This window comes from Triticum aestivum, chromosome 1A, assembly GCF_018294505.1.
Source record: "Triticum aestivum cultivar Chinese Spring chromosome 1A, IWGSC CS RefSeq v2.1, whole genome shotgun sequence".
Taxonomy (NCBI): Eukaryota; Viridiplantae; Streptophyta; class Magnoliopsida; order Poales; family Poaceae; genus Triticum; species Triticum aestivum.
The window spans coordinates 514,342,989-514,355,813 of NC_057794.1; the positions used below are offsets into that span (position 1 = coordinate 514,342,989).

The following is a 12,825-nucleotide window of genomic DNA, read 5'->3' on the forward strand; positions in this document are numbered from 1 at the left end:
GTCATTCGGTTCTCCTTTACACGGTGTTTATCCATGTTATGATGATCAAAAAATGCTGGCCTAAAGAATCTTAACGCAAAAGAGAAAATAAAGAGGAAAATCTAGCAAAATTTAAAATATGCAGCAGTGGATCTGTTGTTACTTCCAATACATCTAGTTGATCCTTGTGACATAAATTAACACCATTGAACAATGGAAGTCATCCTACCTGAACCGTGGGAAAAAAGCACTACTCAAGTCTGCTGTTAACTTGACCAGAGCTGCAGTATCACCCTTATTGGAGCTGTTACAAAATAGAAACAGGTAATCAGAAAATAAAATAACCTTTCTATGGAAAAATGAAAAAATGATCTGTGCTTAGAGAGCCATGCTGCATATAGCATAGTCTTTCCTACAACTAGGATGATGAGGAAGTAAAAAAATATGTGACCAGTCTTGTTATCTTGTACAGAAAAGATCTTTCAACATATATTTGATGCAAGTCTTTAAGGTAAAATAGGAAATAAAAAACATCAAAAATCAACATGAATTCTTCAAATGTATAAAAAATGTGCATCTGGCAACGGGTAAGAACAGAAAAATGAATAATTAATGTTACCAAGGACAGATATGCTCACTCAATTGATGGTTTGTCAGCTTCTTCCTTGAAAGGATCAGCAGCAGCATACAGAGCACAAGGTCTGTTATAGCAGTATTTGATGCCAAGTTTCCTTGGTGTCTCTTGGAAACCATTATCATCTGACCATGCCACAAAAACCAAACTATATGAAGATGATGGAGCCCAAATCACCTGGCCAGCACTTAATGATCTAGGTATACCCTTCAATGCTCGTACTTCACCACTGCAGCGGAAAGTTTCCTCAGAACACCACAATACAGTATATTGTAAACTTTCTCGAATTTATATTTTCACGTCAGCCAGAAGCATACCTAGTGATGTTAGCGACGAACAAAGCAGGTATCCTTTTGTTACTATAGGTTTCTCCCCAGTTATCTTCTGTATCCCCTTGTCCCTTCCAGCTCCTGTAGTCCTTTTGAGATGAACCTTCCTTCCTGTAACCTGAATCATTGAACTCTGGCTTTGGTTGGGGAGGCTCCTCAGCAACATAAGCTATAAGGGTCTCTTCCTGGTTCCATGAAATCCCTTCAAACCTACATTTATAGCAATGCAAAGCGCATATCAGAGTTACAAAAGCAAAATGAAGAAATGCACGATGTCGCAAAAAGGAAAAACAAAAGAAAGATGAAATTTACCATCCATCAGCGTACAGCGACCCATGAACAGATCGTGCAACATGTATTTCGTTCTCCAACTGACAGGGCCCCCAAATCTCTAATTTTGTAGGGGAGTCATCATCCTCAGCATTCCGTACTAGCAGAAGCTTTTCTCCGGACGGTGATGGAACGACTGCTGACACCCCGCTCATTTCAACCGGGAAGGGAGACCACTGGAAACTCGCCGACTTTGAGGAACCTTTTGAGATGTGAGTATTTAGAAGGAAACTCCTCTTTTTGTTGGCCAAAAGATCCGACTGGCTAACAGAAACCATTGCCCTGGATGCGTTTTCTTAAAATTAAACAACCAAAAAGAAGAGTGAGAAATTTGAAGTTGACAAGAAGTGGATAAGATAAGTGGATATACATACAACAGTAACCGTCCATACCATCTTTGGAAGTGAAGACCCAAGCCTTGCCAATGCTGGGTATCTTGACAAATTCTTGCAACAGCTTGGACTGGGAAGCGTACTCATCCACCATAGAAGGGTCCATCCCTGAAGGCAATCCTTGCGAGGGATGGGCAGAAGCCATGGCTTTTGAACGCCAAGATGTCTTGCTGTAGCTGTGTAGTGAAAGCGATTAAACCAGATGGAACTGGCTGCAGAACCCAAAGTGAACCGAGTAGGAATAAGACGATGAGGCAGACTGAGATCCTGAGTGGGTCACTATCAGTCAACTCAAAAAATTAGCATCTCTACTACATGCACAGTTCATGTCCAAGGCATGGACTGTCAGTCAAAAACAAAAACAAAAAAATCGAACTCGCAGGCAGGTCTTGCTTTTTATCGGCCAAAAGGATTCATTGGTTCAGGACCCTATTGCTTCTGTTCTAATTCTAATAATATACAGTACTAGCATATTTTGTTTCTGAACCGGAGGCAAAGATCTACACAAGAATTAACACTAACTGGAGCAAGTTGAGGACTGCGGTGCCCCTATAGTTTGACAGAATCATGGGTATCAGCAGAAACAAGAACTATCTATATGTACATCAGACTGCAAACAGACAGCAGCAATCCAAGAACGCATCCTTCTGAAGTGCATCCAAGACAGCACAAGAAGAAGAACAAAAATCCAAGAACGCACCTCACCCTGACCCCCCTCCCGAAAGAAGATTCTGGGAGTCACCTGCGCCGCAAACAGGCCGGAGCACGAGCACGAGCAGATGAGGAGGCACAGCGGAATAGATTCGCGGCGGTGGCGACGGGGCAGGAGGAGTAGGAGCCGCGGATTCCCGAGGATACTACGGCGACCAGCATTGTAGTGGTTGGATTTGGCATATCGTCTGGCTGCTATTTTGTTTATCCGATTACACCCCGGTGTGTTTCATCATTTACGATTTGCCCCCTCAACGTGTTACGGTAAGTTACGGTTACGGGGCTCGCGCGCCGTGGGCCCAGTCAGTCAGATGATGCACCCGCTTGCCCTGTCCTCCAGCTCGCTCCTCCGCCTCATCAAGTCGCTCTCGCCGGCGGCGCCGGGGGCGCTCCTGTCGGCCGCCGCCATCCACTGCCTCCTCCTCAAGCCGGGGCTCCTCCACGCCGGGGCGCACCTCCCCACGGCCCTGCTCACGGCTTACGCCGCGCTCGGCCGCCCGGCCCACGCGCGGGCTCTGTTCGATGAAATGCCCGACCAGGGCCTCGTCGCGCGCACCGCCATGGCGCGGGCGCACGCGGCGACCGGGCAGCCGGCCCAGGCCCTCCGGGTGTTCCGGGGCATGCTCGCGGACGGCCTCGCCCCGGACAACGTTGCCCTGGCCGTCGCGCTGGCCGCGTGCCACTCTCGCACGCTGGCCGCGGGAAGGATGGTCCATGCTTTCGTCGTCGTCAGCGGCATCGAGCCGGACATGTTCGTCTCTACCCAGCTTGTGAGAGTCTACGGGGAGCGCGAGGAGCTCGCGGTCTCCAGGAGGGTGTTCGACGACATGCCGGCGAAGAGTGCCGTCGCCTGGAACACCATGGTGCATCAGTATGTCAGGAATAGACATGTGGAGGCTGCGTACCAGCTCTTTCTTGCCATGCCGAGGAGGGATGTGGTGTCGTGGAACACGGTGATAGCAGGGTATTGCCTGGTCGGCCGGTGCAGGGAGGCGCTAGGCTTGTTCCGCCAGATGGTGTCTCCGTCCTCATGCCCGGTGCACCCGAATGGGCCTACAATGTCCACTGTCCTTGGTGCATGTGGAGCTGCAGGGTGTTTGGAGACTGGGATTTGGGTCCATGCGTATATTGACAAGAATCGGATGAATCACAATGGCACACTGGATAGATGCTTGATAGACATGTACGCCAAATGTGGAAGCATTGACACGGCCTTGCAGGTGTTTGAGAAGGCACCTGGGAAGAGGGACCTCTACTCATGGACAACAGTGATTTGTGGACTAGCGATGCATGGTCGTGCCGCTGATGCCTTGCGGATGTTTCACATGATGCAAGATGGTGGTATGCGCCCTGATGATGTTACTCTCGTCGGGGTCCTGAATGCGTGTGCACATGGAGGACTAGTGGACCAAGGCCTTGACTACTTCTACTCCATGCAGGAGAAATATGGAATCACACCCAAGATTGAACACTATGGCTGCATGGTCGATCTTCTCGGCCGCGTCAGGCGATTGGCAGAGGCATATAGGATGATAAAGACAATGCCAATGAAACCTAACATGGTGATATGGGGAGCCTTCCTGAGCGCATGCAAAGTCCATGGCAGCTTGGAGCTTGGCGAGATTGCGGCGGCGGAAGTTACCAGGTTGGATCCGGATGACCCTTGGGCAAGGGTGATGATGTCCAGCATGTACGCAAAAGCCCAGAACTGGAGCGGCCTCGCCAGGGAGAGGAGGGAAATGAACAGCCTGCGGATGAAGAAAACTCCAGGGTGCAGCTCGGTCGAGCTTGACGGTGAGGTGCATGAGTTTGTGGCCGGTGGCAGCCAGCATCCTCTGCATGCTGAGATTTGTACTGTGCTGGAGTGTGTTGAGGCGCAGTCACATACAGGTTGAGGCACGCAAAGCTCTTGTGCTGGGATTTTTTGCAGGTGGAGCTAAGGGTGAAAATTTAATGATTTATTGAGCCTTTCAGTATGGTGGTGCTGAGCTCTTTCCTTTGTGAGCCAGCATACAGAGGAGGGCCTAAGAAAAAAATTTCAGTTGGTCATAATGCGAAGAACTCATGAAGTTAATAAGCTGCCAGCACCGAGTAAATGTTGAAGCTGTTGTGGCCATTGTGCACTTCAATTCAGAATCCCGTTGTTAAGCTAAGAATGCCTGAGCTGGAAGCCTGGAAGCGGAGTTGAATATCCTACATTCTTGCACCAATGTTCTTGCATCAGCCAAGCCGTGGTATTGTCAGTGGATATCGCCAACCAATCATCCCTGTCATCAAACCAAACACAACCTAACTGTATATCGCGACGCACACTCATGACTTAGTGTGTCATGGTTATCGAGATGGAGAGGGCGCCACAATCCTAGTCGCAGGAATTATTTGCTATGAACCGGAAAAGTTTGTTGATGGAAAAAATAATACTGTCTAGTGGATACTGACGAATTATATGGATTCTTTGCATTGCTGGCAGCTAGCATATTGTCATCTATCAAACAGTCAGATATTTTGTCCAATCGTGATGTGGCACGTGTGCGCCTATGCAATTTGCCCTCTGCGCCCCCTCCTCTGTTCGTGATTTTTTAAATAATGTTGATAGCTTTCAGAATAATATTTGTCACATTTAAAAATGTTTATGCGTGTAAACTAATCTATGTGGCATTTTAGAAAATATTTATACAATGTAAAAGAATGTTCATGTAATTTTAATAAAATGTTTCGTACCATTAACAAAATGTAAGTTACATTAAAAAAATGTTCACGCAATTCAACAAATATGTTTGTGACATTTAAAAAGAAATTGTACAACGCAAAAATTGCTAGCATGGTTTGAAAATATATTTCAATCACTAAAAAATGTTTCAATGTGTGTTTGGAAAAACAATTAACACATATTTGAAGACAATGTTCAAAGCATGTGTTGGAAACAAAATGTTAATCATGCATTTAAAAAATATTCACATAATACAGAAACAATGTTTCATATATATAGAAGATTTAGATATACACAGAAAATGTAATATGTGTAAGAAAAGTAGACACCAAAACATATATTTGAGAAAATGTTGATCATGTATTTGAAAAAGTTTAAACATGTATGAAAAATGTTATATATACGAAAAAATTTACAATGTGAAAGACAAAGAAAGAAATGAAGAAATAAAGAAAAGGAAAAGAACGCTGATGCAAAACAGTGAAAATACCGATAAAAAGTCACAGAAAGAACAACTAGCGCGCAGCTATAGTATTGGGCCGGCCAAATAGCGTCGTACTGTAGGCGAGACTTATTAGGAATCAGTTCAGGCGATACATAATGGGCGCGGCCTGCCATTATCTATTTACTCTTCTAGCGCCGATTACTTCCTAAAAAAAACGTGGGTTTCGGTAGATAGTGCACGCCCACTTCCAACGTTACTGTACAGTGAATTAAATGGGTCGGCCCTTTTTAGCTACTCCCAACGAATTTGAATAAAATTCCCTGAGGTTATTTTGGCTGGTTTCCCTCTATTTTTACTTTGGTTTTGTTGGTCGGTTTCTATTTTACTTTTTATTTTTAGGCTTTTTCTTCTTCTTTTAAATTTTTTCTAATTGAGTTTTGATTTGTTTCTTCCGAATGATTTTGGGAAGCTTATGGTCATTTTCATATTTTGTTTTCATTCCTATTATTTGTTTTTCATTTGCTTTGTTTTACTTCTTTTAATAGTACTTTTAAAAATAAAAAAATATGTTAAATTCATGAACTCTCTTTAAATTTCGTAAAAACAATTCAAAATTGCAAACTTATTTCAATTTGATGATTTTTCAGATTAATAATCTTGTTATATTCGTAATCTTTTGCAAATTGGTGAACCTTTTCAAATTAGTGAACCCTTTTCAAATTTGTAGATGTTTTTTAATTTGAAAACCAATAACTATTTCTCTTCTTTATAACAGAGCAATATGAAAAAGAAAGGCGAGCAAAACAAAACAAAGCGAGCGCACGCACGTTTGGGCAGTCAGCGAGCAAGCGAAAGGACATGTCTACCCTAAGAGTGAGCAAGCCAGCCACAAATGGGCCACAACTTGCGCGATGACCGTTTTAGCGTTATGCGTTGATTTGGCGCCGGAAGCGCTGATTAGGAGGTCTTGCACGGCTATGTCTCGCTTTCAGCAAACCGGGTAGCTACTCGCCGAAGGAACTACTGTATTGGGCCACCCCAATTTGCTTTACTTCATTTATTTATTCTGTTGGTTTTATTTCATATTTTACTAAAATACATTTACTGTGAAAATTAATTAATTAAAATTTTAAAAAAAATTGTTAATCACGTCTTTGAAAAAATGTTAAAGTTGCGCAAAATATTTGTTCTTGTAACTTTTAAAAAAGTTGGTGACCTCTACAAAATGTTCAAGCATTTCAGAAATGTTACATGATTTTTTTAATATTTCTACAATGTAATTGTTTTTCCGAATAATATAGAGAAAATGTTTCATACAAAGAAAAAAATGTGCATGCATTTAAAAATAGTATTGGTAACATTTTGAAAAATCTTTATAGAATTTTTAAAAGTATTTGATAGTTAAAAAGTGTTTAATGCCATCAAAATGTTTTGGTGGTTGCCTTTGTACGTTATCGCCTTGTCTTGGTGCTTCTTGTGGATAGCAATAGGGCACACATTTAGACGCGCCTCCAAGAAAAATAATATAAATAACCGGTCAATTGCAGGATGACGCACGCTTGCCAAAGAAACAATAACAAGTAGTAATAAAAGTCAAATCAAGGGCAGCAGGAATTAAGCAGGAATTTCATAGCAGAGAAACACCGAACAGATATAAGTAAGGTTGTATAATTAAGCAGGAGTTTTGATATAATTAAGCTGTAATTAAAAACAAGTAGCAAGATTTATTCATTTAGTTAAATACGGTGAAGGTACCTCAACTTGTCTTGCGCGATCAGTTTAGTGCTTAAAGTTGTAAAATACATGGAACTGGTGCTTGAACTTATCTGACTATGCAAATACGATGCCTTCATTCGTATCCAGACGTACGTCCAGCCTGCGTGGCGTGCCCACATGCCGGTGGCCCACCCAGACATGAGATTTTTTTTAGAAAACCCCTATTTAATCACATATAAAAGCCTCACAAATTGACATATTGTGTTGCACGCACAGGCTGTCCACCAGGCTATACTGTGGCTAGTAGATATAGACTAGGTCAACTTTATATATTGCGTTGCAATGCAAAATGTAATTTTGAAGCACCGACACATTGTGCTCTTTTTCTGAAAGTCAAATAAACGGATTTCTACAGCTAAAAAACTCCGGACATTTTTTGTACATGAACACATAGAAGTGAATATATCCATGTGATTTTTTTATCAAAATCTGTATTTGTTTGTGAGAGATACAAAAAGGTAAAATAAATGCAAAAATCAGCTTTTTTGCCTGATTTGTTTTCTTCTTTTTTGCAGGGTATAATATAACAAAATTTCAAAAAAAAAACTTCGAAGTCACCTAGAGCACCTGCATACATTTTTTGTGAAATTTTTAAAATTTGTATGAAACTTTGAAGTGCTAGTTTCAAAAAATTTAAGAAAAAACATGCTCGGTGGCCACCGTGCTTTGGTTGATATGTACCTCTCAAAAAAATTCAAGTTCTTTTGTTATTATTTTTCATATTATTTTTACCATTTTAAAAGAAAATTATAAGAACAAAATACAACTGCCATTAACTTCAAGAAAGTGTTAGTGCATTTGAAAAATGTCAACATGTTTTTGGAAAATGTTTCACATGTATTAGAAAATTATAAGGCATTTTTGAAAAATGTTTGTCATGCGTTAAAAAAGTTTACAACATGTATTTTTAAAAGATTTCAACGCGTGTGAAAAATTTATTGTGTAAATTATCCTTACATTTATACAAACACAGTTGACATTTTTTATTCTTAAATGTAGACAATAATTCCTAATATAGGTTAAAATATTTAAATCCACATAAATTAAGTTCATGTCTCCCTCTTCGAAGTACAATAATGAAAATGAAAAAATATTTAAAATATAAAATAATAGCATATTGATAATTGTATTTTTCATATGGGAGTTGTATAGCATTATAAAACTAAATAGGAACTTGGAAAAAAAATAAAAAAATGCAGAGCGCTACATGGATTGTATAGCTTTCTAGGTAGGAGTTGAATTTGAAGCATAGTTCGGCCGTCTGGCCAGATCGTGCCGTTGTTATGGAGTTTTTTTTCATGTTATTTCTTGCTATCACACAGTGTATTTGATGGCTTTTATATTGAGTAAATAAAAATGAGGTTTTTTTAAAACATATTCATGCGCGGGCCACCCGGCGCCTCTTAGCCACTGTCACGTTTGTACACCATGCTGGCTGGACGTATGTCTGGATACGAATGGAGGCACCGTAACCGTATTTGCACGGGCGGATAATTTTTTTTTTTGACGAAAGCTGACGGAGCAGCTTTTCTTTTCAATTATAGGAAGAAAGGTGTGGCCGGACAAATTCAAGCATCAGTTTTACGTATTTTGTAACTTTAGACATTAAACTGATCGTAAAAGACAAGTTGATACACCTTTAATGTATTTAACTCTCATTCATTTATGAGAATTATACTGTATATGCATTCTATAGAAACTACCCCTGCTAGGATATCATGTTTGTTGAGAACTCATTTGAGTAAGGCTGATCATGCCCCGAGTTTGTTTGCAAACCGTAACCAAGTTGGATTACCGAAAGGGAAATGTTAAACAACAGTGCGCCGACCGAAAACTGCGCCGGTCGCTCGCTTGCCGTGCGATAGCGCACAATTCAGCGGACCGAGTTTGCTCCCGCACAGGTTTGACTAGTCACCCCACGTAACCCATGTGTGCCTGGCCCACCACCTCCCTTTCTTTTTTTTCTCTGTGGCTCTTTTCTTCCTCCCGCCCCTTCCTTGTTTTTTCTCCGCACGAGCACAGGAGGCGACCACCACGCTATCACACACACCCCGTCTCTACGCCATGGCAAGATGCTGCAACTGCCAACTGGTACGTAGCGGAGCTGGAACCACACCCTGCAGAGCTGCAACCGTGTGCCAAAATAATTAGGAGCCCATTGACGCACTAGACGTCCTTTTTGCTGCAACCATCGACTTCTCGAGCTTCAACCAGTGTATGATAGAGCTGGAACCGTGCCCAGCAGAGCTGCAACCTTGGGCAGAAGAAGCTGGATCCCGCTTACGCACAGGTCTTTTTTTGTTGCAACCGTATACATTTTTTGCTTCAAGCGACCGTTCATGGCGACTTTCTTTTTGCACGGCGGCGATGAATGCTACAACCATGGGTCGATGAAGCTTGCAACCGATGCCAACAAATGCTATAATCGTTTTGATAGAAGCTGCAACCAGAACGACGCCCGGCGATGATGATGCTACAACCGCTGGACCGCGAGCTACAACCACGTCATTTTTTGCTGCAACCTACCACGGAAAAAGCTTCAATCATAGATAATAAAGATTCAACCGTAGTTTGATTTTGCTACCACCGGCGAAGTTTTTTGCTACATCCAGCAAGGCGGGCTACGACCTTGCGACGGCGGTGACCACGATTTGCTGCAACCGTCTGTCATTTTTGTTACGACCGGTGATGCTTTTTTGCTACGTCCATTCAAACAGGCGATGTCTGCCTGGGTGCCCAGCGTGCATGTCCAGTTGTTGCATGGGTCGTGCTGTTACCGGCGACCGGCACCACCACATACGCGGACCTGCTCACCGGAGCTGCAATCGTCGCCACAGGAACTGCAACCGCGGGCGCATGTTTGCTGGAGAGAAACCCAGGAGGCGATGGCGGCGACCCGCGGCGAGGGCAACGGCAGGGAAGACGCGCGAGGAGGTGCTTCGAGACCCGCGCCTCGTCGTCCATGGCGGCGCCTGGGGATTTTTTTTTCAAATAGAAGAGAGACGTCCAAAGAAGGAAGAGGAAATCATGTGGCTCCTAATCACTAGATCGTACGGCGCTGGTCCTGCGCCTGCGCCTGCGCCTATAAGCTTGCTTTCCGTGAACGCCTCGTCATACTGGATTCCAGCTATTACAACAGCACAGCCATTTCTGATTCTATAAACGGTCTAGCTCCGGCAGAAGCAAGCCTCAAACAAGAACTGCTTACCCAAAGATGCACCATATGGTGAGGTCTCGGCATCGGTAAGAACAACATGGGGCTCTTCCTCGAGGTTGAGGACAGACCCAAAAGCAGCAGCAACATGAAGGATTCGATTGTCATCTTGTGGCCTCAAAGACAAAGTCAGAGATGAAATTCGATTTAATACTCCTGTCTCAGCCAAACTACTAATCGTTGCTGCCCAACTATGGGTTGCTAGCCGCTACGAAAACAATTGAGGTGGCAACGACACGCTGATAGTTGTGCAAATTTCAGTTTGGGGCTCTAATAGTTTTCGAATTTCTGTAACAAAAATGATTCAAAAATGAAGTAATAACCCGACTGGGGTCAAAGTTGCGCTTTTTTCACCGTGTTGTGAGGAAGTACAGGTTGAAGGGCATCGGTAAAAACTAAAAAGATTTAATTTGGGGGTACACTTGAAGGGGGCTGCAATGCTGCAGCCAGCAGATGACATGGCTCCCCAGACTGTAGGAAAAATCAGTGCTGGGAGGCAATTCTATTTAGGAAAGAGGATAAAATTATTAATCAGTGAAAAATAATAAACATATGTTCAAACTTTGTTCTATCGACTTGAGTTAGGACTACATAAGCTGTGGACTGATATGCCACCTTCATGAATCTACATTTGCTAAGCAACAACACATGATGCAGACATCGGCCAAACTGAAATTGTAAAAAATACACAGGGCACTGCTAGATTAGAGTTGCAACTTAAACTGATCAGATAGTCTACAAACTTCTTGGATGCAGTTCTACCACTTTGTGTAGATACTTGGATGTTGACGAACTGCTTGGATGCAATTCTACCACTTTGTGTAGAATACTTGGATGTTGACGAACTTCTTGGATGCAATTCTACCACTTTGTGCAGAATACTTGGATTGCTTCAATCTCAGATCAGCAGGACCACACCTCCAGGGTTGTTCTCATCATATGGTTCATAGGGACAATCATCATCGTCCGAGTCCTCCTCATCATCAGAGCCCAACTCCACATATTCTTTCTGGACCTCGACGTAGCCCCTGGTGAGCAAATCGACGCGGATCTTGTCCATCAGCCCGACTTTGTCTCCATCCTTCCTGTTCTTGACCTGACAATGCTCATCAAGGAACTTCTTCCTTTCATGGATCCACCCTGGAGGGAACACCCCGCCGGCGTCGACGCCCAGGATTTCGTCGACGGTGGGGACCATCGGGAGGGACAAGAAGAAGCGTATGTCGAAGTCACTCATCCGAACCATGCCTGGGGCGGCGACGGAAGCCGCCTCGGGCTTGGACTCCTCCACGATCCTGTCAATTGCCAATTCCATCTGCTGTGCAGTCAACGCCTTCGACTCCGGGAAGGTTAGCAGGGTTGCTTTGATTCTCCGCCGCAGCTCTGCTTCGTCTTCTACTAGGTCGACCGCCAGGGTGGGTCGGCCCGCCCAATCGACAGCCCTCCGCCGCCCCGAGGACGCCGCCGCCTGCGCCGGGAACATGTTCAACGCCTCGCATACCCCGGCCGACTTCCTTTTGGCGGGGCATGCCTTCAGCGGAACTTTCCCGCCGGTCACCTCATCCTCCGGCGCGTCAGCCGCCGCGTCCTCCACCACAATATGATGCTTTATAGAGGTGCACGGCCTGAGCGAAAGATCGCCCTTTCCGCCGGTCGCCGCCGCCATATGTTGTTTGGTGGTGGTGCACGGCCTCAGCGAAAAACCGCCGGTCGCCTCGCCGGTTGCTCGTCGCTGCCTACTAGTGGAACCCTTCTTATCGGCCATGGGTGGGATCGCCTGATTCCTCGCCGCCGAACGATTGTGGGGTAAGATGCGCCGTCTGAGTCTGGGGGTGTCGTCTCGATCTGGATCTAAATAAAGCAAGACGCGAACCATAGTCCAGACCGAGTCGGGATCTCCAGTCCAATCTTTTCCGGACCAAATGCTACCTGGGCCAGGCCCGGTCCAGCTGCGCCTCAGAATAGACTTCCATTTTATCGCTCATTGATTGATGAATCTAAAAAAAAAACTCACATGGATAAACTGCACGTTGGATCCTCGAAAAGAAAATGATAAACTGCATGATGTTGAGATGTATTTTGGGAGTGCGGCGATAGAGCGCTCGTCCTCGCCTGCTCCCGTTAGTGCTGGCGAACTGGAGATTGATGCGTGGACGCGACGATTGCCTCCACTGGCAGTGGCAGTGCGGGGGATACGACCATAGATGACAACAGTCATATACGGAAACAGGCCCGTCTTAGGGCCGGTAACTCCGACGGTGGCCTCCTGATGTTCCATTGGTACATAATGTTGGTCATAGTGAGA

General features: G+C 44.3%; 2 protein-coding genes across 4 annotated transcripts in view; one reads left to right on the forward strand and one right to left on the reverse strand.

Annotated features, from left to right (window-relative positions):
* LOC123061550 (acylamino-acid-releasing enzyme 1) overlaps positions 1–2,604 on the reverse strand; it is a 9,049-nt gene extending 6,445 nt beyond the window's left edge. The window contains exons 1-6 of one of the 3 annotated variants that reach the window (XM_044484708.1): positions 2,407–2,604; positions 1,665–1,840; positions 1,255–1,567; positions 931–1,152; positions 618–842; positions 209–283 (exon numbers count right to left, since the gene is read on the reverse strand). In XM_044484708.1, coding sequence (XP_044340643.1) covers positions 209–283; positions 618–842; positions 931–1,152; positions 1,255–1,567; positions 1,665–1,840; positions 2,407–2,558 — 1,163 coding nt within the window. In that variant the 5' untranslated portion in view covers positions 2,559–2,604. Of the gene's footprint in view, positions 1–208; positions 284–617; positions 843–930; positions 1,153–1,254; positions 1,568–1,664; positions 1,877–2,364 lie in introns of all 3 variants that reach the window. The other 2 variants (XM_044484723.1, XM_044484716.1) reach the window with 2 other exon arrangements.
* An 81-nt stretch (positions 2,605–2,685) lies between these two features.
* LOC123061569 (pentatricopeptide repeat-containing protein At5g08510) lies at positions 2,686–4,817 on the forward strand. Its single transcript, XM_044484733.1, has one exon. It carries the CDS (start codon positions 2,687–2,689, stop codon positions 4,268–4,270), a length of 1,584 nt encoding a protein of 527 aa, XP_044340668.1. The 5' UTR covers position 2,686; the 3' UTR covers positions 4,271–4,817.
* The last annotated feature ends 8,008 nt before the right edge of the window (positions 4,818–12,825 follow it).